The sequence below is a fragment of the Augochlora pura genome, chromosome 11, assembly GCF_028453695.1.
Source record: "Augochlora pura isolate Apur16 chromosome 11, APUR_v2.2.1, whole genome shotgun sequence".
Taxonomy (NCBI): Eukaryota; Metazoa; Arthropoda; class Insecta; order Hymenoptera; family Halictidae; genus Augochlora; species Augochlora pura.
In genome coordinates, this window is record NC_135782.1 from 270,055 (window position 1) to 294,881 (window position 24,827).

The 24,827-nt window shown below is 47.4% G+C and overlaps 5 protein-coding genes across 15 annotated transcripts; 2 read left to right on the forward strand and 3 right to left on the reverse strand.

Annotated features, from left to right (window-relative positions):
- Window positions 1–22: 22 nt before the first annotated feature.
- Window positions 23–12,522, forward strand: LOC144477126 (protein-lysine N-methyltransferase SMYD4). 3 transcript variants are annotated; one of them, XM_078194609.1, is made up of 8 exons: window positions 24–1,037; window positions 1,115–1,274; window positions 1,333–1,656; window positions 1,740–1,861; window positions 1,949–2,564; window positions 2,636–2,851; window positions 3,168–3,290; window positions 11,988–12,522. In XM_078194609.1, exons 1-8 carry the CDS (start codon window positions 557–559, stop codon window positions 12,214–12,216), a joined length of 2,271 nt encoding a protein of 756 aa, XP_078050735.1. In that variant the 5' UTR covers window positions 24–556; the 3' UTR covers window positions 12,217–12,522. The 3 variants fall into 3 exon arrangements, with proteins under 3 accessions (XP_078050737.1, XP_078050735.1, XP_078050736.1); XM_078194610.1 differs by having other exon boundaries at window positions 26–1,037; window positions 3,168–3,457; window positions 11,988–12,144; XM_078194611.1 differs by lacking the exon at window positions 3,168–3,290 and having other exon boundaries at window positions 23–1,037.
- Yps (Y-box binding protein ypsilon schachtel) lies at window positions 3,537–11,325 on the reverse strand. 2 transcript variants are annotated; one of them, XM_078194620.1, is made up of 7 exons: window positions 11,165–11,325; window positions 9,604–9,667; window positions 8,598–8,631; window positions 8,251–8,512; window positions 7,845–8,158; window positions 6,931–6,993; window positions 3,537–6,633 (listed from the first exon to the last, which is right to left on the reverse strand). In XM_078194620.1, the coding sequence occupies exons 1-7, from the start codon at window positions 11,223–11,225 to the stop codon at window positions 6,589–6,591; spliced, it is 843 nt and encodes a 280-aa protein (XP_078050746.1). In that variant the 5' UTR covers window positions 11,226–11,325; the 3' UTR covers window positions 3,537–6,588. The 2 variants fall into 2 exon arrangements, with proteins under 2 accessions (XP_078050746.1, XP_078050747.1); XM_078194621.1 differs by lacking the exon at window positions 6,931–6,993.
- Window positions 12,136–18,015, reverse strand: LOC144477122 (uncharacterized). Of its 3 annotated transcripts, XM_078194596.1 has the most exons (6): window positions 17,912–18,015; window positions 17,106–17,329; window positions 16,449–17,029; window positions 15,848–16,375; window positions 13,196–15,778; window positions 12,136–13,124 (listed from the first exon to the last, which is right to left on the reverse strand). In XM_078194596.1, exons 2-6 carry the CDS (start codon window positions 17,168–17,170, stop codon window positions 12,961–12,963), a joined length of 3,921 nt encoding a protein of 1,306 aa, XP_078050722.1. In that variant the 5' UTR covers window positions 17,171–17,329; window positions 17,912–18,015; the 3' UTR covers window positions 12,136–12,960. The 3 variants fall into 3 exon arrangements, with proteins under 3 accessions (XP_078050722.1, XP_078050721.1, XP_078050720.1); XM_078194595.1 differs by having other exon boundaries at window positions 12,136–13,115; window positions 17,106–17,933; XM_078194594.1 differs by having other exon boundaries at window positions 17,106–17,933.
- A 365-nt stretch (window positions 18,016–18,380) lies between these two features.
- On the forward strand, window positions 18,381–21,901 carry Bor (ATPase family AAA domain containing bor). Of its 4 annotated transcripts, XR_013495139.1 has the most exons (6): window positions 18,381–19,001; window positions 19,239–19,713; window positions 19,776–20,799; window positions 20,883–21,099; window positions 21,267–21,377; window positions 21,443–21,901. XR_013495139.1 is itself a non-coding variant. In XM_078194612.1 (4 exons), the coding sequence occupies exons 1-4, from the start codon at window positions 18,797–18,799 to the stop codon at window positions 21,018–21,020; spliced, it is 1,842 nt and encodes a 613-aa protein (XP_078050738.1). In that variant the 5' UTR covers window positions 18,381–18,796; the 3' UTR covers window positions 21,021–21,901. The 4 variants fall into 4 exon arrangements, 1 of the variants encoding a protein (XP_078050738.1); XR_013495137.1 differs by having other exon boundaries at window positions 20,883–21,377; XR_013495138.1 differs by having other exon boundaries at window positions 21,267–21,901.
- A 145-nt stretch (window positions 21,902–22,046) lies between these two features.
- On the reverse strand, window positions 22,047–24,725 carry Skp2 (S-phase kinase-associated protein 2). Of its 3 annotated transcripts, XM_078194614.1 has the most exons (7): window positions 24,611–24,724; window positions 24,096–24,161; window positions 23,708–23,998; window positions 23,332–23,611; window positions 22,795–23,231; window positions 22,590–22,717; window positions 22,047–22,519 (listed from the first exon to the last, which is right to left on the reverse strand). In XM_078194614.1, the coding sequence occupies exons 1-7, from the start codon at window positions 24,688–24,690 to the stop codon at window positions 22,173–22,175; spliced, it is 1,629 nt and encodes a 542-aa protein (XP_078050740.1). In that variant the 5' UTR covers window positions 24,691–24,724; the 3' UTR covers window positions 22,047–22,172. The 3 variants fall into 3 exon arrangements, with proteins under 3 accessions (XP_078050740.1, XP_078050742.1, XP_078050739.1); XM_078194616.1 differs by lacking the exon at window positions 24,096–24,161 and having other exon boundaries at window positions 24,611–24,725; XM_078194613.1 differs by lacking the exon at window positions 24,611–24,724 and having other exon boundaries at window positions 23,708–24,601.
- Between the last annotated feature and the right edge of the window lie 102 nt (window positions 24,726–24,827).

The following is a 24,827-nucleotide window of genomic DNA, read 5'->3' on the forward strand; positions in this document are numbered from 1 at the left end:
GTTTCACCGCGCACCGCCCGTCTCTCTCGCCGACCGCGTCTCTCCTCGCTACCGTTCGCTTCTGTTCGTTTCCGCTCGGCTTCTCCTCGGCTCGCGTCTCACCTCGTCACGCCGCGTCTTTGATCGCGCATCGCATTATCCGGATCCGGGCGACACCGAGATCGCGACCGCGACCGCGGCCGAGGCGTCGCGGCTCTGCGGAACCACGTGCTCCGTCGCGCGTCCTCTCCTCCATGCAGACGCCGATCGCGAGACTCCTGGTCGCCGTCGGACTCCCCTTCCCGCGCCTCACCGACTTTCCGTCTCTGACGGTTCTCGTCATTTTTCCCGAAGATCGCGCGTCGATTCGGCCGCGAGCCGGGCTTTGGGATACGAGCTTCCGCGCTTCGACTTCTGCCGGCGAAGAAATCGTCGCGCTGGCGCGGCGCTTCGTGGAGCCGCTGGTCCGAGTCCGAGTCGAAGCGCTCGCGGACGAGTGCAGCCGCGCGAAAATGCGTCGCCGAAAATAGCGTCGTCCAGTCGCGGGCTTTGTCTAAATTTATTCGACCGATCGCGAATGGCCGCGCGCCGGTGGACCTCCGCGAATTCGTTGCTCGAACCCGACCCGCGTCCCGTAGTCGGATCCGCGGATCGGCACGCTCGCGACGCGGCCTCGAGATACTCTGCAAACCTCGCAATGGAGGGCTCCGAGGAGTTTTACAGGAATCTGTGCTCGTTGGAAACGGTGCGCTCGGGAAAGTCGGGATTCTTCCGCGACTTTAGCGAGCACGTGGCCTCTGTTGCCGGCGAGGCCTGGATCTCGAAGGTCTTTGGCCGGCTGCCGGACGACGAGGCTCGCGTGCGAGCTCTCTTCACGGACGGGAAGATCAAGGACGCGGTGACGGAGACGCTCGACAGAACTAAGATGCTCTACAGGGCGAAGGACGCGGAGGCGTCCAGGACGAGGAGGCTCGAGGCGTTCGAAGCCGCGGCCAGAGGAGAACGAGAGAAGGCGGTGTTGCTCTTCAGCCAAGCGGTCCTCCGCGCGCCGACCACAGGTCTCCTCAACTCTTTCGTTCCCATAGGCTCGTTGCGGCGCTCGCGAGACCTGCTGAACCGTTTTCGCTGGTTTCAGGGAAGTGCGGAACGGTGGACGGAGGCCTGACGCTGCCGCTCGCGTTGCTCGGCAGGGCGGAGGCGTTCGCCGCGTCGAACGAGCACGCACTCGCGCGCGAGGACTTTCGCCTGCTCGAGGAAGAGGTGGAGAAGGAGCGGGAGCTTCCAAAGCGTTTCCGGTGAGCAGATCGCGTCGAAATGTCGCCGTGTTCCCATTTTCCGAAAAACACGTTTCAGGGAGGAACTCGCGAGGAAGAGGGCCGAGTTCGAGTCGCGTTCGCGCGTCGCCGAAGCGAGAGCGATCTGTCCGAGGGAGGAGGCGATCGTCCTTCCAACGAGGACGCCGCTGGACACGGAGTCTCGGAAGCTGAGCGGCGGTCCGCACCCCGGGCTGCCGGCTGCCTCGGCCCGGCTGGACGTGCGAGAAACAGCGTCCGCGGGCAAGCAGGCGGTCGCGGTCGAGGAGATCCGTCCCGGGGACACGCTGGTGGTCGAGCCGGCACTCGCGGCTTGCCTGCTGCCAGAGTTCTTCGGAACCCACTGTCACCACTGTTTCACCGGGTGAGTATTCTCTCTCGTTCCTCGGCCTCCGAGGTTTCGGAGCTCTCCGGGCCCTGTCTCTATCGCTCGCCTGATCCTTCCAGATTGAGAGGCCCCGTAGGATGTCCGGATTGCAGCACCGTCGCCTTTTGCTGCAGAACCTGCCGAGACGAGGCAATGGCGAGCTATCACAAGTACGAGTGCCGGATTCTGGTGCTGATCATAGGTAACAAGGCGTGGAGAATCTTTTCATGCCCCTTTTCATACTCTCGATAGTCGTCGCCAATCGTTCCGCTTCTTTTTGCGTGATCAGGCTCCGGAATGAGTGCTTTGAGCATGCTCGCCCTGCGAATGGTCGCGCAGTTGGGCCCGGCCGAGTGCGCAAACGTTTGTCGCGCGCTGCGCGCTTCAAACTCCGTGGATCCAACGACGAAACATCGGGACGGCTGTCCCGAAGGAGCTGTGGGAACGGCGACGACGACGACGACGGGAACCAAACTCGGCAAATCCGCGAAGCGGCGAATCAGAAAAAAAATGCTGCGCGACTCGAAATGCCAGAAGGAAAAGCCGAGCATGGAAACCGATCTTCGAGCTTACCAGCTGGTCATGCACGAGAACCGGAGAACGGCCAGAGACTTTTTCGAGAGATCGTTGATGGCAGCGTTTCTTTTGAAATGTCTGCAGACGGTCGGCTTCTTCGAAGACCCGAACCGATCCGAGGCATCGACGGCCCCGACAGAATCCGAGATCGCGGTGTCCGCTCTGCTGCTGAAGCATCTTCAGTTGTTGCAATTCAACGCCCACGAAGTCTTCGAAACCCGGCCGGGCAAGGAACACCGGTTCCGCGGCAGCAAACCCGTTTACATCGGGGTGGCGATTTATCCGACCGTGGCCCGATTCAATCACGACTGTTATCCCGCGGTAACGAGGTGCGTTGTCCCCGACCGTTTTCCCACGCCGTTCCGCGATCAACGAACGCGATGCGTTTTCTTTTGCGCAGATTCTTTGTCGGCCATAGCATCGTGATTCGAGCGACACGCAGCCTGCGAGTCGGAGACACGGTCGCCGAGAATTACGGACCGATCTTCACCAAGAGAAGCCTGGAGGAACGTCGGAGAACTTTGGCCGGCAGATATTGGTTCCGATGCGAGTGCACCGCTTGCCACGAAAACTGGCCCCGATTCGAAGCCTTGACCAACGAGGACGCGAGGCTGAGGTGAGCCAACGTTTGCCCAGGACCTAACGTCCACGCGTCCCAGACCCGTGATCCGGGAGGCTTGTGCCAAGGTTATTCTCACAGCGCAAAACGGTTCCGCCGGAATGCGAGCAATCGCGAAACGCGACACGAGATAACCGCGCGGCCCGCGAGGGGTTATCGGTTGCTTTTTAAAAGTTTACCGAATCGATCGCGCCGTCGCTCGACGCGGGCGCGCGCGAACCGGTGGACCGTTCGCTTCGGCGAAGACCGATCCGATCACGGGTCAGGCTACGCACAACGTTGGTTCGACGTTTGCGAGCATTTCGTATCGCAGATGCCCCACGGAAGGATGCGAGAAGCTTCATCGGCAGTCGGCCGATACGATCGAGTGCTCGGCCTGTCATCGGAACATCGACTTGCGGGGACCGCTCGCTGCTCTGCGCGAATGCGAACGTCGGTACGAGCAAGGATTCGCGGCGATGGACCGGGAAGAACCCGAGGAGGCCCTTCAGGCGTTCCTCGGAGCAGCGGAAACGTTTCACCGAATAGCGGTACCGCCGCATAGAGACACGCATTTGGCAGAGATCGCGACGAGCGCGTGCATGTCGCCCGCTTCGATCCGCCGTACGTAGAGATCTGGTTATAGCGTTCGAAGAACGAGAGGAAACGGCGGTTCGAGGAAACTGAAATCACACGCAAGACCTTCGGTTCTTCGATTTTGCGATTTTTTTGGCATTTATTTTTTATAATGCACATGTTTCGTGAAAAAATTAAATTCCATATATGAAATTAGCTTTTCGAAGTTTCGCGTTTTGGTACAAAATTCACTGGATTGAAAGGACCGGGACTCAGACATCTCGGAGAAAGGAGAGAAAGAGAGATAGTGACGGAACTAGGAAGCAAGGAGCCTTCTCCCTTGAGAAGGGGTAATGGAACAATGGAATAACGGAGGGGGTGGGAGGGAGAGAGAGATAGAGAGAGAAGAGTATGTGAGAATAGGGATGTGAGGGCTGCTTGACAAACGGCGCGTACGCGTCCGACATGCGGCCGCCAAGCCGTCTCCTTCAAAGAGACGAGCAGCGCTCCCTCGATCGTTTCGAGGATACGGTCTCGCGCTCGTTGTCCAATCCGATCCGATTCGATCCACAATCCGATTTGGATCCGATTACGTTATCGCGAACACAAATTTCGAATTAATTGACTGCCGGCGAGACGCAGCGAGTGCCCTCGCTTCCCGTAATCGGTTCCCGCGGCCGCGCTGCGACCAGAGCGCAACGAGCAACAACCGAACGAAACGTACGACGAATGTCGTCCAGAGATCCGGAGATCGGGGAGATCGACGAGAACCGAAACGTCGCGATCGAACCGGACGAGCGGATCGCGAGCGCTTCGAATACCACGTTCGTTACACGTATTACTCGGGCGTACCTTGGTTCGCTCGAATTCTTCTTCTCGATCGTGCAATTTCTTTCCTTGTTAGTTCACATTTTTTTTTTTTTTGGTTTTCTTTTTTACTTCGATATTCACTTTCAACACATGCATTGTTCTTTTTTCGCATTCAATTACAATGTTTGCGTCCTAAGCGTTACTTTCTTTCTTGGCTCTCTTCCATTCTTCCCTTGTCGCCTGACCCAGACGGCGAGCAGGATCCTGACGTCGCTTTCCATCTACTTTGTACTTCGTGGGAGTGGCAGCGCGATCGCGACAACTGAATCATTTAATGTATACGCCTAAGTACCTGTTTTTCCAAACTTTTCTCTGTTCTATCATTATAGTCCCCCTATTAATCGAATGACCGTTCGGTCGCAAAGAAACGCGATCGTGCCTGATTTCCTCCCACTCGGCACCGCACTCGCGCACACACTCTCCTCGCGTGCTCGCGTCCGATTCTCTCTTCTCCTCGAATCGCTGTAGCATTTTCTGTTTCGCAACTTGCTAGCGGAAAGTCTTTACGGGAACGCGAATAGAATATAAAAGAACGATAGTTTTCGGCGACTCGCCACGCGTCAGACGTCGACGTCATCGGGACACTGATCAGGATACACGACAAACAACGACGACGACAACAACAAACTCAAGAAAACGAGCATCGATATAGATACCAAACGATCGTGGTACGAAACACAAATTAACCGACAATAACGAACAGCACGACAGTCTCGAAACATTGTTGAAGAAAATTGTATACTTTATTTCTCGACGATCGAACTACAAACTAAAATTTAAAAAAGTAGTTTTGTTTTCATGCAAAAACATATAAATTTCTCTCTCTCACTCTATCTTTCTGCTTTCCTATCGCGCGCACGCACGCACGCACGCACGACGCACAAAGACGCACACATACATTGACGCAAACAACCTCTCTGTCCCTCTCACTCATTCTTCTTGTTTCTCTTTTTGTTTTTCTATTACTTTTACACAAGTCAGGGATTCGCGTCGTCAATCGAGTCGTAGCAGAATAACTACGGTTTCTTAATATCGTATGCAATCGACGCGCGCGAGTCTTGGAATAATCGCACAATCGTGGAATGGCGCCGATCCGAAAACTATTGACACAGATCGCACCCGGGGCCCGCCAGGGGCACACCGGCCGAATTGACCGTCTCGATCGATCAGTCGAGCGATTGTCGCTAACTCGATCGAACGAGACGCTGTCTCGTCTGCTTTCGCATCGTCGCGATCAGAACAGTGGAACGAGCGAGGATCGAGAAACGAGGAAGATGAAAACGACATGTCGGACTTTCGTTCGTCGGAACGTGGTGAAATTAGCGAAACGAAACGTGATCGAAACGTTTGGCGCGCGTTCGGACGAACGGAACAATTCAGAGAGAATTTCAAACGACGGAATCACCCATGGTTTTCGGTTGATCCGCGTTTAGGCGCGGCTACCGCGCGTTCTCCATAATAACGGATACGTATACGGGTGTACGCAACAAGAGAACATCGCGTATATATCGTACTAAACTCAAAGACGTCTACGTAGAACGATCGAATGCGTTTCGTCGAAGAAAAATCAAAACATATGAAACAATGAATACGCAAAAACAAGAACAAAAATAGCAATTTCGTCCATACGAGTTGGTGTCGCGTCCTTATGCCCCATCACCGTGCATCTTCCCTTTTTCCGCGATTTCGTTCTTTCCTCCGATCAAGATTGCCCTATCGTGTACACCGAATTGGTCGCAGTCGCGATTTTCGTCCGTCGTTCAGTCAGTCGTCCAGCGTCCGTCGTCCGTCGACCGTAGATGCATCCGGCGCTCCCTTCGCTTCTTCTTCGTCACAAGCGAAGCGAGCGTCGTCACGGCTGCAACACCGCAAGGTAACACATGGTCGTCGACTCGTTTACTGGCTTCGTGGTCGGTCGCTGTCACTCACCCTATTCTTTCTATTCTGTCCCTCCTTTCTCCGCGATAAACAATCGCTGAAACTTTCTACGAAAATACAACGTTGTTTTCCTCTCGGAGACATCGCGGCGATCCCAGGGAGATCTCGCGATCGATGAAACGATCGAGAACGTTCTTCCGAGGAGAGCGTGGTGTGTACCGTTGATTCGTTAGTTTCTTTGCATTCCCTCTTTCTTTTTTTTAGATTTTTCTTTTTTGTTCGATTCTTTTGTTACGTTGTTGTTGTTTGTTGTTGTTGTTGCCGTTGCTGTGGTGGTGGTTGTTGTTGCTGCTGCTGCTTCGGTGTATAACGGGTGTTGGTGTTACTTGTTAAAAGGAGTGGTTATGTCGTGGTGGTACCATTGCTGCTGATTAAGCGGTGCTTTCGGTAGTGGTGTTCTGAACCGGCTGACTTTCCTGGAAAAGGCAACGCGATTCGGTCAGAGACGATCGGTCGACGAAAACGCGCGCGCGCTTGCGCGTACTCGCTCGCACAAGGGTCGCAGGCAAAAGAGATACCATCAATACACGCTTTAAGCGAGATGAAACGAGTTACGGTGAAAGTCGGTGAATCGATCGAAAAGTGGAAGAGTGAAAAGTAAACGAAGAGCATGCCGTGAAATGGAAGGAGCAATCGTGGAGCGAGAAAAGAATGGTACGAGGTGACGATCGATGAAGGAACTGGGAGAAGACAGAAAAATAAAGCCACATTACCTGTGGAGCAGGGGCAGCGGCAGGTGCATCCTTATCTATAGGTGCATCCGACTTCTGCTCCGACTGAAAAGAGCACAAAAAGAGACGTGCAATAGTGTGTGCCAAGCGGTACGCCAATTTATGACGAGCACGTTCGTCGGCGGATCACGACCGATCGGTCAACGAACGAACAGTTTATCGAAAGTGTTTCGTGTTCGAAAGAAAGCCAAGGTTCGAAAGAGGGACGTCGAGCTCGGCGACGATCGTGAGCGTCTCCCGACACGCATTCAAACGATGCCGGTTTCGTCACTGAAACGGATTCTGAGGAAGCTCGGAGATCGCCGCCGCTGGCTGCTTTACCTGGACGAACGGATGACGAGCGTCGGGATACGGAAATTTAGGAGTTGCAGCAGGATTGGGTTTGTTGATCGTGGCGCGTCGTTGACAAACTCTGTTGATCTCTTGCTGGCTGCTTGTTGGCCGCGGCTGTCTGATAACTCTTCGCTTGTACCGCGATCGAAGCGGTCTTTGCAGACCGTCGACCGGTGCCGAGCCACCACCTTCGTCGTTGTCGGATACCTGAGTCGATACGTATCAAGGTGGGACCATGGAATCGTGGAAAGACGGATAGGTGGCGAGGATAGGACGACGCAAGAATCGTGACAACGGGAGGAGAAAAAGCAGAAATCGTGCGATAGAACCGACAAGAGGAATAGTGAAAACAGGGTGGCAGTGGAATACCGAACACCGTCGGGAGTGGAATTATTGAACTGGTGGAAACCGGGAGAGAAACGGAGAGAGATATATATAGTGAGAGAGGCACAGAAGGAGAGAAGAAAAAGTGTAGATGGAAAACAGACACAGACGGAAAGAAAGAGAAAGACCAAAAGAAAGAGAAAGACAAAGAGATAGATCATCGAGAGAAGTATACAGACTTTTGTTTGTCCATCCTGACTGCGAGGTCGACGCGGTGGACCGCCACCTCTGCCTCCGCGGAAATTGCGGCGATAGTAGCGCCGAGAAGCACCGCCACGGCCGCGAGCACCGCCGCCGCGGGTCACAACTTCGCCACCTGTTCCCTCGCCCTCCTGTTCTTCAAGTTCGCCGGAATTGTCAGTGTGCTGTTGCGCCGATGGCCCGGATCGCCTTGGCCCGCGATAGTATCCCTCGTATGGCCTTCGGACCCTGTAACGCCGCTGTTGTCCACCACCTTCGCCGACGTTACCTTCGTCCGCGGATTTGCCTTCGCCTGAAAAAGTTTGCGTCACTCAACGGTTCGGATTACGCTCGGTGGGTGCGCGATCGCTCGAGAGGAGAATCTCGCCAACTTTGTCTACGAACCGGCTTCGTAGCCCTCCTGACTCTCGCGCGGTCTGCGCTGAGTTCGGGTGTTGCCACGTTTCTGACTGATGTACCAATGAACTCCGCGGAATCCGCGTCGCTTGTCGGCAGCGTAAGGCGAACCCTTTACCGCTTCCCCGCAAGGACCGGTTACGTTGGCCGCTTCGTGACCCTTCTCGCCGATCACCACGTCGAACTCGACCACTTCTCCGTCACCGACGCTACGGACAATCTTCCTCGGGTTGTTCTTCACGATGGCCGACTGCAAATAAACCAATCGGTCAAAAGAATCAACAGAATAAGGATCAGGAACCGCGACCAATATTTTCGACGTAAAATCTACTCACTTGGTGAACGAACACATCCTCCTTGGTGTCGTTCCTGAGACAGCAGAGAAACACGATTAAGAGCGACCGTTCCTCGAACAAGCCTCCGCTAGGAAACTCGTCTCCTCCCGCCTAGACATCCTGCAACCCGCAACACACCGCTGCCGGCCGGTCGCGTCCCATACCGTACCGTACCTCTCCGCATTTAAGCGCGTTTCGGCGAGTTTCAGCGCGTCGCGTAACCGCGTAGAAGCGAATATAGACGAACAGAAGCGACCAGGAGCCTGTTTCTCCAACACGACGAACGTAAAGAAATTTTGTGCGTCTCGGTACATGGATCGTTCGAAGAGGGTCTCGACACGATCCAATGGGTGACCGGACACTGTACTTTGCTTTGCCACTCGCCAAAACTAGCCGTTCGAGTCGCAAATGATGCGCGACCGACGGTGCGAAAAACCGGTGGCGTTAAAAAATGAGAATCGTTTGCGCTGCTTACGCGTAATCGTCGACTATAATGAACAGCTCGACATCGCTTCATGGTTCGCCTCGCCTCGCTGACTTTCCACGGTATTCACCGTCTCGAGGGAGACGTTCCCCTTTCGAGAACACGATAGAGGAACCTTGTACAACGCGATCACAAATTGTCTCGCTTTTTTAATCGATTTACTCGCTGATCACGGTTGTGACTCGTTCCCCAATCAACTATCGGACAAAATTCAACGATCTTTGCGAGAACATCTTCGCGAACAGGCTGTGTCGAGCCATGAAACCAAGGTTTGGCGAACAGCCAAACTTTAGCTTAGATCTAGAACCGTCTAGAAATAGCAGAGGTTCGAGAGAATCAAGGTACGAAGAACCGGTGGAATTCCTCGTCGGTAGTTGCTGCTTGTACAGATTAGACGGAACACTGGCAGAAACCGATCGCGACGGCGAAAACTTGTGGAGAGCATAAACGTCGTATAATTCGATCTATCGAAATGTCGGATACGATACCGGCACGCACACGGGAGATACCCTGGTTACTAACCTGTTGATGAATCCGTATCCACTCTTCACGTTGAACCATTTCACTGTCCCGGTCACTTTGGTAGCTGAAACCAAACAAAAACGAAACGCTCTAATTAGGTGTTTGCCGTGTAACGGGACACCGCGCTTGCTGCACGGTCATCGCAACTAAGCCTGCTTTCGAGAACGCGTCCCTAATTGTCCCCCTCCCGCCCGCCTCCTTTACCCCTTCACCTCAACTCTCAAGTTATTCCAAAGCTGTATCATCTATCGTTCGCGGTTTTGCGATCCGCGAGAAAGAATTTTCGAATCGTGTCTAACGGAATCGAATCGAATCGAATTTATAGACTACCGTGACTCGACGTTCTTTTTTTTTTATTCATAGAGTTAAATTACCCGCCGAGAACTCTGAACAACAATGTTATGAAATTGGATAGGAAACAATGCCAACGGAATATGAACGACTATTTACTTTCGAGTCAATGTTTTTTTCTTCGACATGGGTCGACGTTCGCGGGGAGTGCCTTGCATATACGTGGTACGGGTTTACATTGTGAATAGGCGAATCAACAAGGGACATGCGATATTCTTCAATTTCGAGGATAGCGTTTTCATTGTCAAAACACGTTTCGGAAAAGGTCGTTTACGAGGATGTTTTCGAACGATCGTGCCGACCGCGCCAACCGATATCAATATCGATATCGATATCGTTGTCGATATCAAGCTCCGTTCACGCGTACGAGAAAAGGATTCGAGGTTTTCGTACGTTACCTCAACGAATTGTTTTCGCGATTATTCTATGTGCGACCCATGTTTTCGACTGCGTACGATGCCAAGCATTCCGTTTTCATTACGCTTCGTTTTACGCGGAAAACAGAATCGATGCGTCTCGGTTCGAAAAACTACAGAGTTCCACGAGTTTTCGGCAAGTTTGCGGATTTCGTTAGATTTCCGTATCACGGAACGTTATGGTGATAGAGGGAAAGAGTGAGGGAGAGAGAGAGAGAGAGGGAGAGACAAACAGAGAGGGGCTAGGAAGCTAGGCAAAGACAGAGATAAAGGTAGATAGAGACGGAGATAGATAGGAATAGCAGGCAAAGATGGTAATAGGGATAGAAATAGAATTAAAACTGGTGATTACTGTAGACGCGAGCAGATGTAGCTAGATAGACACAGATAGACTTGGATAGGGGTGTAGAAAGGAAGAAAGAGAGAGAGAGAGAGAAAGAGGGGAGAGGGAGAGAGAGAGAGAAAGAGAGGCTTCGAGCGTGTGGAGGACACGAGAGTTGTATGGAGGAAAGAAATATCGAAATTATTGATGCAAGAGAAACTCCGAGAATGCATGAAAACCGGCGATCTCTCGAGCGAAACTTTACGAAATAAAATTAGTCGGCCTAGTTAAGCTCTTTGATCGCACACGCCGGTCACATGCCACATGGTTGAACGTCTGCTGCTCGCGGACGCCATTACAGCACGTTGACGACACAGCGGCCGACGAGTTAGCCGCTTTCCCTTTCGGCTTGATTTTTTCACCGGAAAGATGCGCGGTCGTGATATCTACGAGCAACAGAGTGCTTACTCACCGATGACCTCCTTCAGCTGGACAGCCTTTGATTGTTCGGGCTGTTTTTCCGGGTCAGCCATGGTGGTGGTGTTCAGGTGTTAAGACACGCCGCTGCCGAACCTAGATGTTCCCGTCTTTCTGGTCGTGGTGTTGGTTCCCTTCTAATGTTCCCAACATGGCTGCGCCTCCAGGCGACCGTGCAAACATCCTTCTCGTCTAACGAACGGCCCGATTGGTCGACGCGTCAGCCAGTTTCCTTGTACGTCCAATCCCGTGCAGAGTTTCACGGAACGCGCGTGACGTATCACGCTACTTCCTCGATTTCTCGCTCGCTCGCGTTCGCGCTCGTGATCGCGTCCGTATTCGCCCTCTCGCCCTTGCCGTCGCTCTCGCCCTCGCCCTCGTTAACGTCATCGTTCTCGTTCTCGTCGTCGCGTCAACGTCCCCTGTACCGTCGACCAAACTTCATCGAAACTAGAAATTTTACAAATTACGAAATCTCGTTGGTTGGACGAATTGGTAAAACTATTTTCTTACGGTTTAACATTTTAAACGCGCATTTTTAATGCAACAGATACGGTTAAACCTCGAAAGTTTGCTAGCACTGGATGGTACGGAAAGCAGTAGCGCACACGTACGAATCGGTGAGCTTGGCGCTCGTAATAAAGACCGATCGATCAATCGTAATACCGCATAGTGGCCTACCTCGTGCCCTTATGTTATGAACACACCTTGAACAAAATTACGATAGATCGTTTAAAAACCTTTTGAATCATTCCGATACAGTCCGTTATTATCTTCCACGAAACATTACCAATTTTCTCGTTCTTTTCTTTTTCTAGCACCTCTACATTCGAAAATTCGATCTTGAACGCAAACTTTGACGATTGGATTGCACGATTATCGACATTCGATAAAAAAGCCGCGCTCGTTCGATTCTGCTGGCAGGAAGGGAGGACGGGAAAAGATAATGTAAACGTAAAACGAAACTTTACTCGAAAAGCGTCAACGTTCCTATTTTCGACGTTTCTCAAACTGTACAATAATTCGAAAATACATTTGCCTCATTGAAGCATAGAAGAAAATAACTGCGTATCTTTTACAATAATCTTCGATCGACCGGAAAATCTCGTTCGTTCGCTGTTGCCGCGTTGCCTCGATTCGCTCGTATCACCATCGAAGAGATACATGGAGCTGCTGTTCTACTTGCTGCTATCGTCTGACTTGGGAACGTCGTTAGGTCGTCGTATCTGGACTTCTCGACGGAAGAATCGTCGCGAGCCCAAATACGAATGCGAGACAACCGCGATACCGGATAATAAAGTACAAGAATTTCGTCGGCGCTAAAATTACGCTCGCTGCTCCAACAATGTCCATTTTGTAAACTGAAAAATTTATCGCGATACGTCATTTTGTAAACAATTAAAAGGTAAACGTTGAATGAAAAATATTATTCAAAAAAATAGCTAATAAATCAACACACGTAGCGTCCCCTTTCGTTTGGTGCACTGTTCGGTCATGCGGGATGTGCGGAACAGAACGCAGAACAGTGCAAATAAAAAGCATCGTTTGGACGTACTTGTCTGTATAAACTGAATAGATTTCAACCGTAATGAAAAATGTATTTGAAAACGATAACCAGTCGTTGAACGAGCACGTGGTTCTTTTAAAAAATGCGCGGCATTCTACGCGTAGACTCTGGTAAATCCTTAGTATCCACGGATATACAGATGGAGCGAAGCGAACAAGAAAGAACGAAACGGAGCCGAGTCGAGATGCTTCTCGAATCCTCGACAAAGAGATTCACATTCTTCATCATCTCGGCTTTCTGGTCCGAACGCTTCTGGATCTTGGGGCAGTGGATCCGCTTCCAATGCTGAACATGCCAGTCATCGATGCGTTGAATGTTGGTGCACTCGTCGTTCCAAAGTTGATGGTTGGTGTAGCTGACGGAGCAGAAAAGTTGAATCCTGCAGACCCTTAGAACCAATCGTAACATTAAAGATGTTATACATGCGTATACATTTAACACACAATTATAAATAATCACCTTGCTTCGGAGCGGACGCATTGAACTGAAACGGTGACGAGGACGAAGCAGTGGCGTTGTTGTTGTTGTTATTGTTGTTCGAGTTATTACCACTGCTGCCGAAGGAGAAGCTGCCGACCGGCTGCTGGGGCGATTTCTGGTTCGAATTCGCTCCAAAAGTAAATACGCCGGCGGAGTTGTTCGCGTTGCTCGCACTTCCGGATCCAAACCCAGTCGTGTACGTGTTCGGCGTTGTAAATGGAGAAGCTTGACCAAACGTTGGTGCTTTGTTCTGATTGAAAACAACGTTGGAACCAAGAGTCGTCCCAGAAGCGTTAGCAGGTGCGCCGAAAGTTGTATCGCCCGCGTTATGTCCCGCAAACGCATTGGACGAACTGGTGGATATTACATTTGAAATAACGATGGAAGAAGGAGCGGAAATCGATGTGGCTGCAGGAGCGGGCGTAGACATGGTGATTGCAGATCCGAATGCAGGAGTTGCGGACGATGTTGAAGATGCGGATACAGAAACGGGTGTGGTTGCGGATGCAGTCGTGGTTGAATCTCCACCGAATATATTGGTTCCACTGCCGAAGCCATGAGATGCAGTACTTTGCTCTTTAGAAGCGACGTTGTTTTGAGATCCAAAGACGGGGGATGCAGCGTAAGTACCAGCGAACGAGGGTTCTGTTGCGCTCCTGGAAACAATTACGGAACCGAAAATCGACGGAGTCGCGTTACTCGTAACAGACGCGGTGCTACTAAATGTGGCCACAGTAGTCGAAGGCGATCCAAACACGGGCGTTGCGGTACTCGCAAACGTTCCCGTTGTACTTTTCAAGTTGTCTGTCAGAGATGTCGTTTGACCAAAGATGTTGCTCGGCGTTCCAAAAGCGGAAGTTGGATTTGCATTGGAGAAGACGTTGCCACTCGCTCCGGTTACTCCAGTCCCTCCGGGAGATGCTGTTTTCGCAACGGAGCCAAAAATCGAAGCAGAATTTGAGTGTAGCATTCCCAAGGATGTGCCAGTTGCCGGTTTGTTCAAAAATTCTGGCGTAGAATTAGTGGAAGTTGTGTTCACGGACACGGTTGTTGTTTTAGTAGTCGAAGCTCCAAATATCGATTGACCAGGCGTTGTACCGAACACCGATCCAACCGTTGTCGTGGCTGTATTACCAAATATTGACGCTGCGGTGGCATTAAATTGCGAATTGTTGCTGCCAACGTTGCTATTGTTCATCGAATTTCCAAATGCTTGTTTGCTCGAGTTGTTACTGACGCCACTGAATAATGTCGTGTTCGATGTTCCCGACGATACGTTAGTCGCAGCGGTCGTCGTTGCTACATTACCGAAAGAAAATCCTGGTTTGTTGCTGTTACCGGATGCATCAGTGGAACTGGCTCCGAAGGAGAAGTTTGGAAGTTTGGTCAACTGGAACGGAGATGCTGCAGTTTTCACGTTCGATGACAAATCAAATCCCGATGTCAGTCCACCGACAGTTGTTGTAACATTAGAACGCGATAACGCTTGATTCGTACTAGACGCAATAGTAGCTGTTTCAGACTTTGTTGTACCGCCAATGCCTAGATTGTTCTGCAGAATAGGCACAGAGTTGGGTACAGACACGATGGCAGAGGCAGAGGTGGCGGTGGAGGTGGAGGCGGATGAGACAGCGGCAGCAAAGGTGGAGGCGTTGGCGTTGGTAGAGGTAGAAACAGAGTCAGAGTTGTTCCCACCGAAACTCGAGCCAAATGCGAAACCAGTTTCGGTCTTCGCAGCACTACCTTTACTTCCAAAGCTGAACAACGGCGTTGACGTCATGGTAGTTGGTACAATAGAGGATATTCTGGTTGTAGATACGCTGGATATTGCCGTGTTTTGTTCCTTGTTTCCTATAGCGTTAGAACCTGAAGTTGATGCTGCGTTCCACACACTTGGAAGTGTCATAGATAACGCGGCGTTGTTCTTAGTTACAGACACAGCGTTTGATACCGGCAAAACTTTCTCTGATACTTGCGAGTTGCTCGTTTTATCTTTAGCAAGGGCTGAAGTTGTACTCGCTGGAATACTCGAAGAAGAAAACGTCACACTGGTTGTACCTCGAATCAGATTCGCCGTGGGTGTCACCCGGGCAACTATCGGAGTTGTTGTGGTCGACGAAACAAAGTTGTTTGTCGTCGTAGCCACGCCAGGTTTGAAATTCCGAACCTCGGAATGTCCTGTGGTCGAGTTCAAACTGACCGTGGGAGATGGAAGGATCGCATTTCCAGAACTATTCGTAAACGCGATTCCGGATGATCCAGCGTGTGCAGAAGTGGGATTTGAAACTGGGGTGTTTTCAATTTTCTTTGTGGCAACATTGCCAGCAGATGCGTTCAAATTCGATGAAACCTCCTTATTTGGAAGCTCGAAAGCCACATGTTTCGGCGATTTGGTTCCAGGACTTGGTATGATGGCCGATGTAGAGATAGGCGTAGTATTCGCGTTCGTTGTAGTCGTTGAAGAATTCAAAGTGATGCAACTTGCTGGTGGACACGGTGAGGATTTCACAGTATTTACTTCTTCCGCCTGAATTACAACGTCCGGGTTAATTTTACTTGTCGCTGAAAACACACATAAAAATTAAAATCCAATACCGCTTCCCGAGAGTCTATAACTAAAACCTTACATACCTTTGCCGGATATCGCGTCGAACATACTTTGAAGTCTTGCCTTCATGCTTGTCTGTCTCATGTCGGCTATATCCTCTTTCTTGATCTCTTCTACGTCATCCGTAGTGAATTTCGCTCTAATGTTGCCCTGCTCTTCAACGAGCATTCGCAGCTTTTCATTTCTCTCCGGTTCTGCTCTCATGAACAATTTATTAGCCAATTTAGCCGATTCTACCAACTTGCCCGTTGCTTGGACCGTCATTGCAGGTCGGTTTTCTTCGCTATACCGTTTCTCTTTATCGCGCGAATCTCTTTCTAAAGACTTGGGGCTGGGCTTTAAAATTCCCTTCAAAGGAGACAATTTTCCCTCTACCCGATCCAACACGTTTCGGTCTTTCGGGGGTAACTTTTCCATCGATTCGTTGTGTTCACGGTATTTGACACTCGTGTTTTGTACTTCTGATAACGTTTGAACGCCAAAATTCGCTACAGATTCCAGCGATTTGAAATGTTTTTCAAAGTCTGGCGTTCCACATCGCGATAAGTCTCCTACAAAACAAATCACATGTACTTATTAACAAAATAAAAAAGATTACGATGAACGAAATGATTTTATACTTACTGGCTTTTCTTTTGATACCAGAAACTACATGTTTACTGGAACTAAACGAATTTAAGATATCATAGCAAGAGGGTGTTTTGGTTCGTTTCGCGGGTCTAACAGACTTGTTTTGAGGTGAGATTTCTTCTTCCGATTTCGAGGACTCGTCTCTGCTTCTTTTCTGTTTTGTTTCATCCTGGGTCTCGATTTCGTTCATAGAAATACCACCTGTGCGTTGTTTTTTTGCCAAATCGAAAGCTATATCCTCCCTCTCAGCATGTCTCTTCAACGACGTCTCTTTGAGTCCATAGGGGATGTTTCCTGATCCAAGACCATCGTCCATGTTGCATAAATTCGTCAATATTTTGTGTTTTCCAGGTGGTGAATAACAAACTTTATCTGGCGGAGCTACTCTGACAATCACCGGTGTTCTCGTTTTCACGCATTTCGCATTTAACAATGGAATCTGATTGCTCTGAAGATTTATTTTTGGAAACTGTCCCATGTGATACTGAGAATGACGATTCAATCTGTTGTTCACTTCCGTGGCATATTTTGTTAATCTAGTCGCGAGTCCTGGAGACGTCACATCACGATAGACTCTGCAACGTAAAGGACAAAACTTATAATCATCTACGATGTAAACCAAATACGTTGCAGTTACAAAACAGGACCTACCTAGCATCAATATTACACCTGGTAGAAGATAAAGGAGTGCTCGGCGACCGAGAAGACTTTTCCATTGTCGCACGGGCCTTTGGACTAATAGTGGTACCCCATGGAGATCCTTCCAAATGATAATACGATGCCTCCTCCCCTTGTGCTGAATTATTGTACTGAGAATACACGGGGGATACCCTTTGGGATGAGGCTTCCTCAGACAGTTGATTCTCGTACTCCTCCTTATTTTGTGAATATACGAGCGGTGTGCTAGCAAGTTTGGTTAGGGAATTGCGAGCATACGACGAATTAGATCGAACCATCTCGTTCATGTTTGATTCGCGCACGTTTCTTGGAATCGGACTGAGTTGGGCTATAGGATCAAACTTGGACGAGTTCCTTCTAGTAGGATACGGATCGGTGCTGAGTTGATAATGTGTTCCTCGACGTCTTTCCATCCCGATTTTGGTTAGGCACACTTCGAAAAAACAGAGTTTCGTGGTTTCCCAAAATGTACGCGACCACCGATAAATTTGTTCGGCGATAGTCTCGAAATGTGTGCGAACTTCAAGAGCGGCGTGCACACAATAATCGAAAAGAAAAGACGCGTGCGGCGACAATGAGCTGTCGTTTACGATCAAAGAATAGCACGCGTAAACAGTGAGGCAAAGCAGAATCGTTAGAACGAGAATCGGACCCCAAACGTTATACAGAAACACACACCCACTCAACACACTTGCTAACGCGGCGATGCACCGATATCCTAAATCCCACATATTATTTCAAACAAATAACCTCTCCATGTTTGAAAAGAGCACACTCACCGAATCATCGGAACTTTGCTGCGTTACGTCCGACGTCCAACGACATTATCGACGTAGCAACCACCAACTACGTAATTCTAAATTGTATCGTTTTTCAAGTTTCGTACTATCGTTCGCATTTTTCTTGGCAGCGTTACAATGACAAATTCGCGGTTGGTCAACGATTAAATGATAACGAAGGTATGTACGAAATCCCTTTGCAGCATTATTCCTCTTAACACGTAAATGCAGAAGGGAATGATAGATATGTAATATGTATCTCGCGCGTTTTCATACGTCCTGTACTCTAGTGTATCTGTTGAAACCGTTTCAAGCGCCACCATACGTTGTTTCGTGGATATACATACGTATGCGCATTCATACATAAGCATCCTATTTGGGTTTCTGATTTCAACAAAGATTTAGTGTTAACAAACGCAACAATAACGTTCTCATATATACGTACACGTTATTATATAGATATATATGTACGCATACATGTTCATCAGCGAAATGACCGGTTTGGATATATTTGTTGCACGTAAATTTAAAATAGAAATTTAGACAACCGAAATGCCTTGTTACGGTGTTCAAATTTTTATCGGTTAACACGAATTTCGTACATATATGCAAAACGAAGCAAAGCTAGATATAAACCCAAGGGAAATTGCATGTAGAATAGCAGGTTTATTTAAATATCCGCAGAAACTCTGATAGGAGGATACGAGGATAGAAGATGTAGAAGCGTATAACACTGTACGGTCCGATTCGATGGTCCACTCGTTTCGGTGTTCATGTTGCCGATGCACGTGAGAGTTCCTCGTGGTGACGGTGGCTGTTAGTAAAAAGGAGGAAAGACACGCGTTTCTTCGATCAATAATACTCTTTTCAGATAAGGTTAACGCTATGTCGTGGCTTTTTGGATATCGTAACGCTGAACCTCAAGACTTTTCACAATTCGTACAAGTGCCGGCGTCGGCTAATGCTGGTGGCGATGGCGATGGCAATAGCTCCAATGCACAAATCACAAAATCTCGAATGGAGGCTTACCGTTTTGATTCGAGTGCTCTGGAAAGAGCAGCCGCAGCTGCCAAAGAACTCGAAAGATCCAGTACGTACGATTGATTTTTTCAAATTTTCTCTTCGATCGAATTCCCTGTGTAAGGTTACGTAAGCAAAAAATTATTTCATGAACGAGGCAGAAAGTTAGTTTTTGTGTTTCTTTAATGGTGCAATACACTTACAGGACATCGATACCCGTTGAACGATATTCTTTTCCTATCGCAATCGTATATAGGTAGGGTGCACCATACTCGAATAAAATCATTTTAACACAGTCTTCTTTCAGGACATGCCAAAGAAGCTTTGGAACTGTCCAAATTGCAAGAATCGACCAAACAGGTTGAAATGCAAACAGAGATGAAGAAATATGAAGCTACTATAGAGCAGATGAAAGTGGATCAAAAGCGTATCGATGGTGAAGAAAGGAGAAAAACTATGCAGGAGGAAACCAAGCAGCATCAGATGAGAGCTCAATATCAGGATCAACTGGCAAGAAAACGGTACGATGATCAGCTCATCCAACAGCAAAGAATGAACGACGAAAATCTAAAGAGACAGGAGGAATCTGTTGCTAAACAGGAAGCAATGAGAAAAGCTACTATAGAGCATGAAATGGATTTAAGACACAAGAATGAAATGAGGAAATTGGATGCGGAATTGAAAGCCAAAGCAAAAATTGACAGAGAAAATCAAGACTTGAATTTAGAACAGATCAGACTGAAAGCATCGGAAAAGAGAATCACTGTCTTGGAATCCATAAAGTAAGCAAGAATCATTTCCGATTGTGTTATAAGGGTAAAAAGCATTAAAACGAATGTTTCAGAACTGCTGGCTCTGTATTGGGGTCCGGAGCGACGGCTCTTTTACAAGACTGGGACAAAATTGTTGCTGCTGCTGGCGGATTGTCGTTGCTAGCATTCGGCGTGTACACTGCCAAAGGATCGACAGGCATTGTCGCGAAATACGTTGAGTCTCGTTTAGGCAAGCCCTCCTTGGTCCGAGAAACTTCCAGATTCACGGTACTAGACACGTTACAACATCCTATTCAAGCGGTGAAGAAATTGAAAAGTAAGCAGATGGACGCGTTATCCGGCGTTGTTTTAGCACCAAAACTCGAAGAAAGATTGCGCGATATCGCAATAGCTACGAAAAATACGAAACAAAATCGTGGAATGTATAGAAATATACTAATGCACGGTCCGCCTGGAACCGGTAAGACCATGTTCGCGAAGAAGTTGGCGGAACACTCCGGCATGGATTATGCGATCGTGACCGGCGGGGACCTGGCTCCGTTGGGTCGAGACGGTGTAACCGCGATTCATAAAGTTTTCGATTGGGCGACAACATCTCGAAGAGGTTTATTGCTTTTCATCGATGAGGCCGACGCGTTCTTACGAAAGCGTTCCAGCGAGCACATCTCTGAGGACTTGAGAGCGATGTTGAACGCTTTTTTGTACAGAACCGGCGAACAAAGCAACAAATTCATGTTGGTTCTCGCCTCGAATACTCCGGAACAATTCGATTGGGCCGTTAACGACAGATTAGACGAGATGGTAGAGTTCCGTTTGCCAGGACCGGAAGAACGCGAACGTCTAGTTCGTCTGTACTTTGATAAGTTTGTTCTTCAACCGGCAATCGAAGGCAATAAACGATTGAAAGTGGCGCAGTTCGACTACGGCGCGCTTTGCAGTAGATTGGCCACGATGACCGAGGGAATGTCTGGAAGAGAATTGGCGAAACTGGGCGTTGCCTGGCAAGCGGCAGCGTACGCCTCGGAGGATGGAGTTCTCACTGAACAAATGGTTGCCGACAGATGCGCAGATGCCATCAAACAACACAAACAAAAGGTACGTATCTACTTTCTTGTCTTGCGGCTCTTACGTGTTAAAACTTAACGTTCGTTCAATAAAACTTATTCTGTTTGCCGCAGGTTCAATGGCAGAGCGAGCAAGAAAGACAAGAGGCGAAGTCAATTTATGCCGATGAGAAGGAACCAGTACAACCAGCAGTAAAGCCGAAACCTGTGGCCGAACCCGCAACATCGGAACATTCGGTCGCAACAGCTTAATCGACAAGCATAACTGCGCAAACAATTGCAAATCCTATTTTACTAAGAAAATAATTAGTACTAAGTGGAAATGAAAAAGGTACAAATCGCATTATCGAGGAAACGAATTTAATTGTACAGTTCTCGTTTTCTAAGAAAACCGCTAGTGTATAAATACTGTACAGGAATGGTGCATTTATTAGAAATCCGAATGTCTAACCTAATCAAACTTTCTATTATGTCTTTCACTCTCTCTCTTTTTCTTAGTGTATGCTTACATCTTTTATGTTTTGTCTAATTCGGGAAAAAAGATGGTGAAAGCATGAATGGGAATTTCCAAGACAAACTTTTTTGTGCTGATCTACCGTTTATCTCGACGTAAGTATATTACAGTGTGATCAATTGTCCCACGTATTACCATTTTAATGGGAAGACGTTTATAGGTTTGCTATAACACAATATCAGACTAATCTCTTTCCAAATGGCCATATAAGGACCGAACGTGTCACAGTGATTTCACAACTATACTTGAAACCTTTTCTGTTGTATTCTCGAAAGGTTTAATAAATGTACAATTTTTGTTACTGTTATTTATTTAAACACTTTGATTTATTGTTTGGTAAAAAGTTACTTTTTACAATATTACAATAGAATTTCTTTGAATCCTAATAGATATAAGGCATTTCGTGAAAAATAAAAAGGATTGTTTAGGCGTAATAGTAATTGATAATTTCGGTTTTATAAAATCTCACGATTATCTTATGCCACTTTTTAAAATATATCTACGATAAATCGTTTTTTCCTTCAAAGTCCAATGAAAAAAAAATAGGTTTTCATTGTATAAACATGTTGTTCACAACTGGGCAGACGAAGCCGCAAAATAAACTATCGATATGATAGAAGACGAAGGACTACTAACTATCGAGGTTCTATCACTTGAGCATACTTCTCCTTTCGGCACAATTTTATGTGCGATCAACGAAGTATAAAATATATCGTACAAAGTGCTCGTTGATTTATAGTAAATTCATTAAAGTGGTATTATAAAATCAGTCTCTTGATGAAAAGACACTTTAAAGGCACAACATTACATACAGTCTACCAATTTCACTTTGGTCTATACTTGCCCTCATCTATTGTTACATCTACGAATAAAATGCTAGCGTAGACGTTTTAATCCCTAACACGGAGTCCCCATATACTTGTCCTACGGACCCCGACCGTCGGTCTCGCAACGGAACTATATAGGAACTTGTTCAATTGCGTTTCGCCACAGCCAAGTTGTAAATTTTTCAGTATTTGTTCGGACATTAAACCAAAAATATCCAAATACAACAAAGAGGGCATGTACGATAACTTTTGGTAGGTCGAGGGCGGTATACCGTAACACCGACTCAACGATAAATGTTCTAATCTGGTTAAATCTAGTAAGTTACGAACAGTGTTCATTGTGAGCATTGTGCAATCGCTCAGATCTAATTCCACTATATCTGGACAACTTTTCACTAAATCCCTTACACCTGAAATAAACGAGCAACATTATTAGAACGCCCGATCGAGAATATTAATGTTATGGAAAATTCTGCTTACTATCGTCAGTCATTGTTTTCCTGCATCCAGCCACATTTAATCGTGTAACAGACGAAGGTAGTGATTTACAAAGTAATGCCATGGATTCCGTATCTAAGCTGCACCAAGATATATTGACAGCATTCAAGCTGCAAAAATTGTCCATACACGGATTAAACAAATTGAAAAACTGATCGACGTTGCGTGGATGAATTGGTTGTCTTACCGTTTAAGTTTTATTAAATTCCTGACACATTCGATGTCCATACCCTCGCACATTGTTAAATTCAAAACTTCTAGATCACTGTTTTCACTAATAGCTTTGCAACACGATCTATTTAATGTACATTTTTCTAGCGATAATTTTTTTAAATGCTTACACTTCGCTAAGAGAATAGCCAGCCCATTTGAAGAAATGACTGCCATAGAGAGATCAAAATATTGTAATTTGCTAACGTATCCTTCATTGAGAACTTCGCTGTTCTCGAGGAATACCGGATCTGCTATTTCCGCTTGTGCAAGTCGAAGTATTTGCACGCCACGGGGTAAAATGTGTCCCAATGTGCCTTCGCTCAACACTTTACCACCTAAATCCAATCTGCTCCACAATGCTTCGTCTCGAGCAATTTGGCACCATCGTTTGCATACTAACATAGAACGTACCTGGAAGGATTCAATATCATATTTGTGATATGTTCAATATATTATGCGGTATTGTATCGCGCGATAATGAAGCGGATTCAATCGTTACTTAAAATTATACCAAACATTTCTTGGGAAGCCATTTTAAAATCATTAAAATCATTTCATCAGACAATTTGTTAAATTTATCTTCCCCAACAATAAAAGGCTTCTTTTTTCTTCGAGAGAGGTAGAAATGTTCGAGGCTACATGTTTCGGAAGATTCGTTTGAACTGCTTTTACAGAAGGTTTCTTTAGTATCTGTGAAATTATCTATTTCAATTCTAGAAGAGTAACAAGATTCGTTTCCCATGGTCGAATAAGTGACCAGTTTGTCCAATTCGTACGTATCTTGTTCTAGTCTGAAAATAAAAATAGGTAAGCATGAAAAATTCTAAAAAGAGATGTTACAAGATTCAATCGATCATACAATAAAATAAAATATTAAAGTTACAGACCTATCTGCTGCTCTGTAAATATTCTGTTCCATTTGATAGCTGTCGACTTTCCCACAGTGTTTAATGGCAAGCGAATCGATGGGTGAAACAGAATGCCTCGACGACTGAGACATTTTTGTTCTCTCAGAAGATGCTTCATCTTCCAACATGCTAACACCCATATCTGTTAAGATTTCTGGTTCCACGAGCGACCCATCGCCCGAATAAGACCAACTTTCATTATTTATGGGTTCCTCGTTTAGAATGCTGTTTAAATTGTTGTTGCAACTGTCATCCAAACGTAATATCTTGCTAGAATGTATATAAATAATGGAGATTTGGTACAATGTACAATTTGTGAAAATACTATTCATATATATATATATACTATCGAATACAAAAAAGCAACCTCTTTCGATAGGATTTCGAAGAAGATTCTTCCATAACAGCGACGAAGTGGGCAGAAAGAAGATATCTATGTCGAAAGTGTAAAAATCGATAAACCGATAACGCCGACACGTAAGCGAGAGGTAAACGAGTCGGGGGCACATAAAACGAGAACTAATAAAAATTACAACTTTCTGAAGTCTAAAACAATGGGTCGACCATAAATTCTACTCGTTGCAACGTAGCTCGGCTTCTTCGGGTTTTTCAATATCACTCGTGTATTCTTCATCGACAAGAAATAGAAAGATCGACGAGCCACGACCAAACGAATTACCGTACAGTATTTTCGACGAACGCGTCCGATTAAAAATTTGGAGCGGACGTAAGCAACAGCGGTAAAGGTTCTTAACCTTACCTGTGCGCGCCAGACTATACACCTGTATGGGGTTGTGCAACAGGTAAGAAGCACGCAAGTGCTAATTACCAGGAGTTTCGAGACTCTTTTCTAACGGGGGAACAGCAAATAAAGAAAGTTACCTTTTGGGTGGTGAAAATTCTTCGGAATTTTCCAAGAAGTCCTCGGCGAACCTTGTTCGCTCCACCACGCCGGAATTCATTTTTGGCGGAATCCGTCTCGATGTCCCTTTTTCAATCGTCAATGGTTGCTCCCTCAGAAAACAATCGCTGGTGGCGGCGCTTCTAATCGCTCGAACCACATGCTCCCATTCGAGCATTGCCTCAGCCACGATTTCCA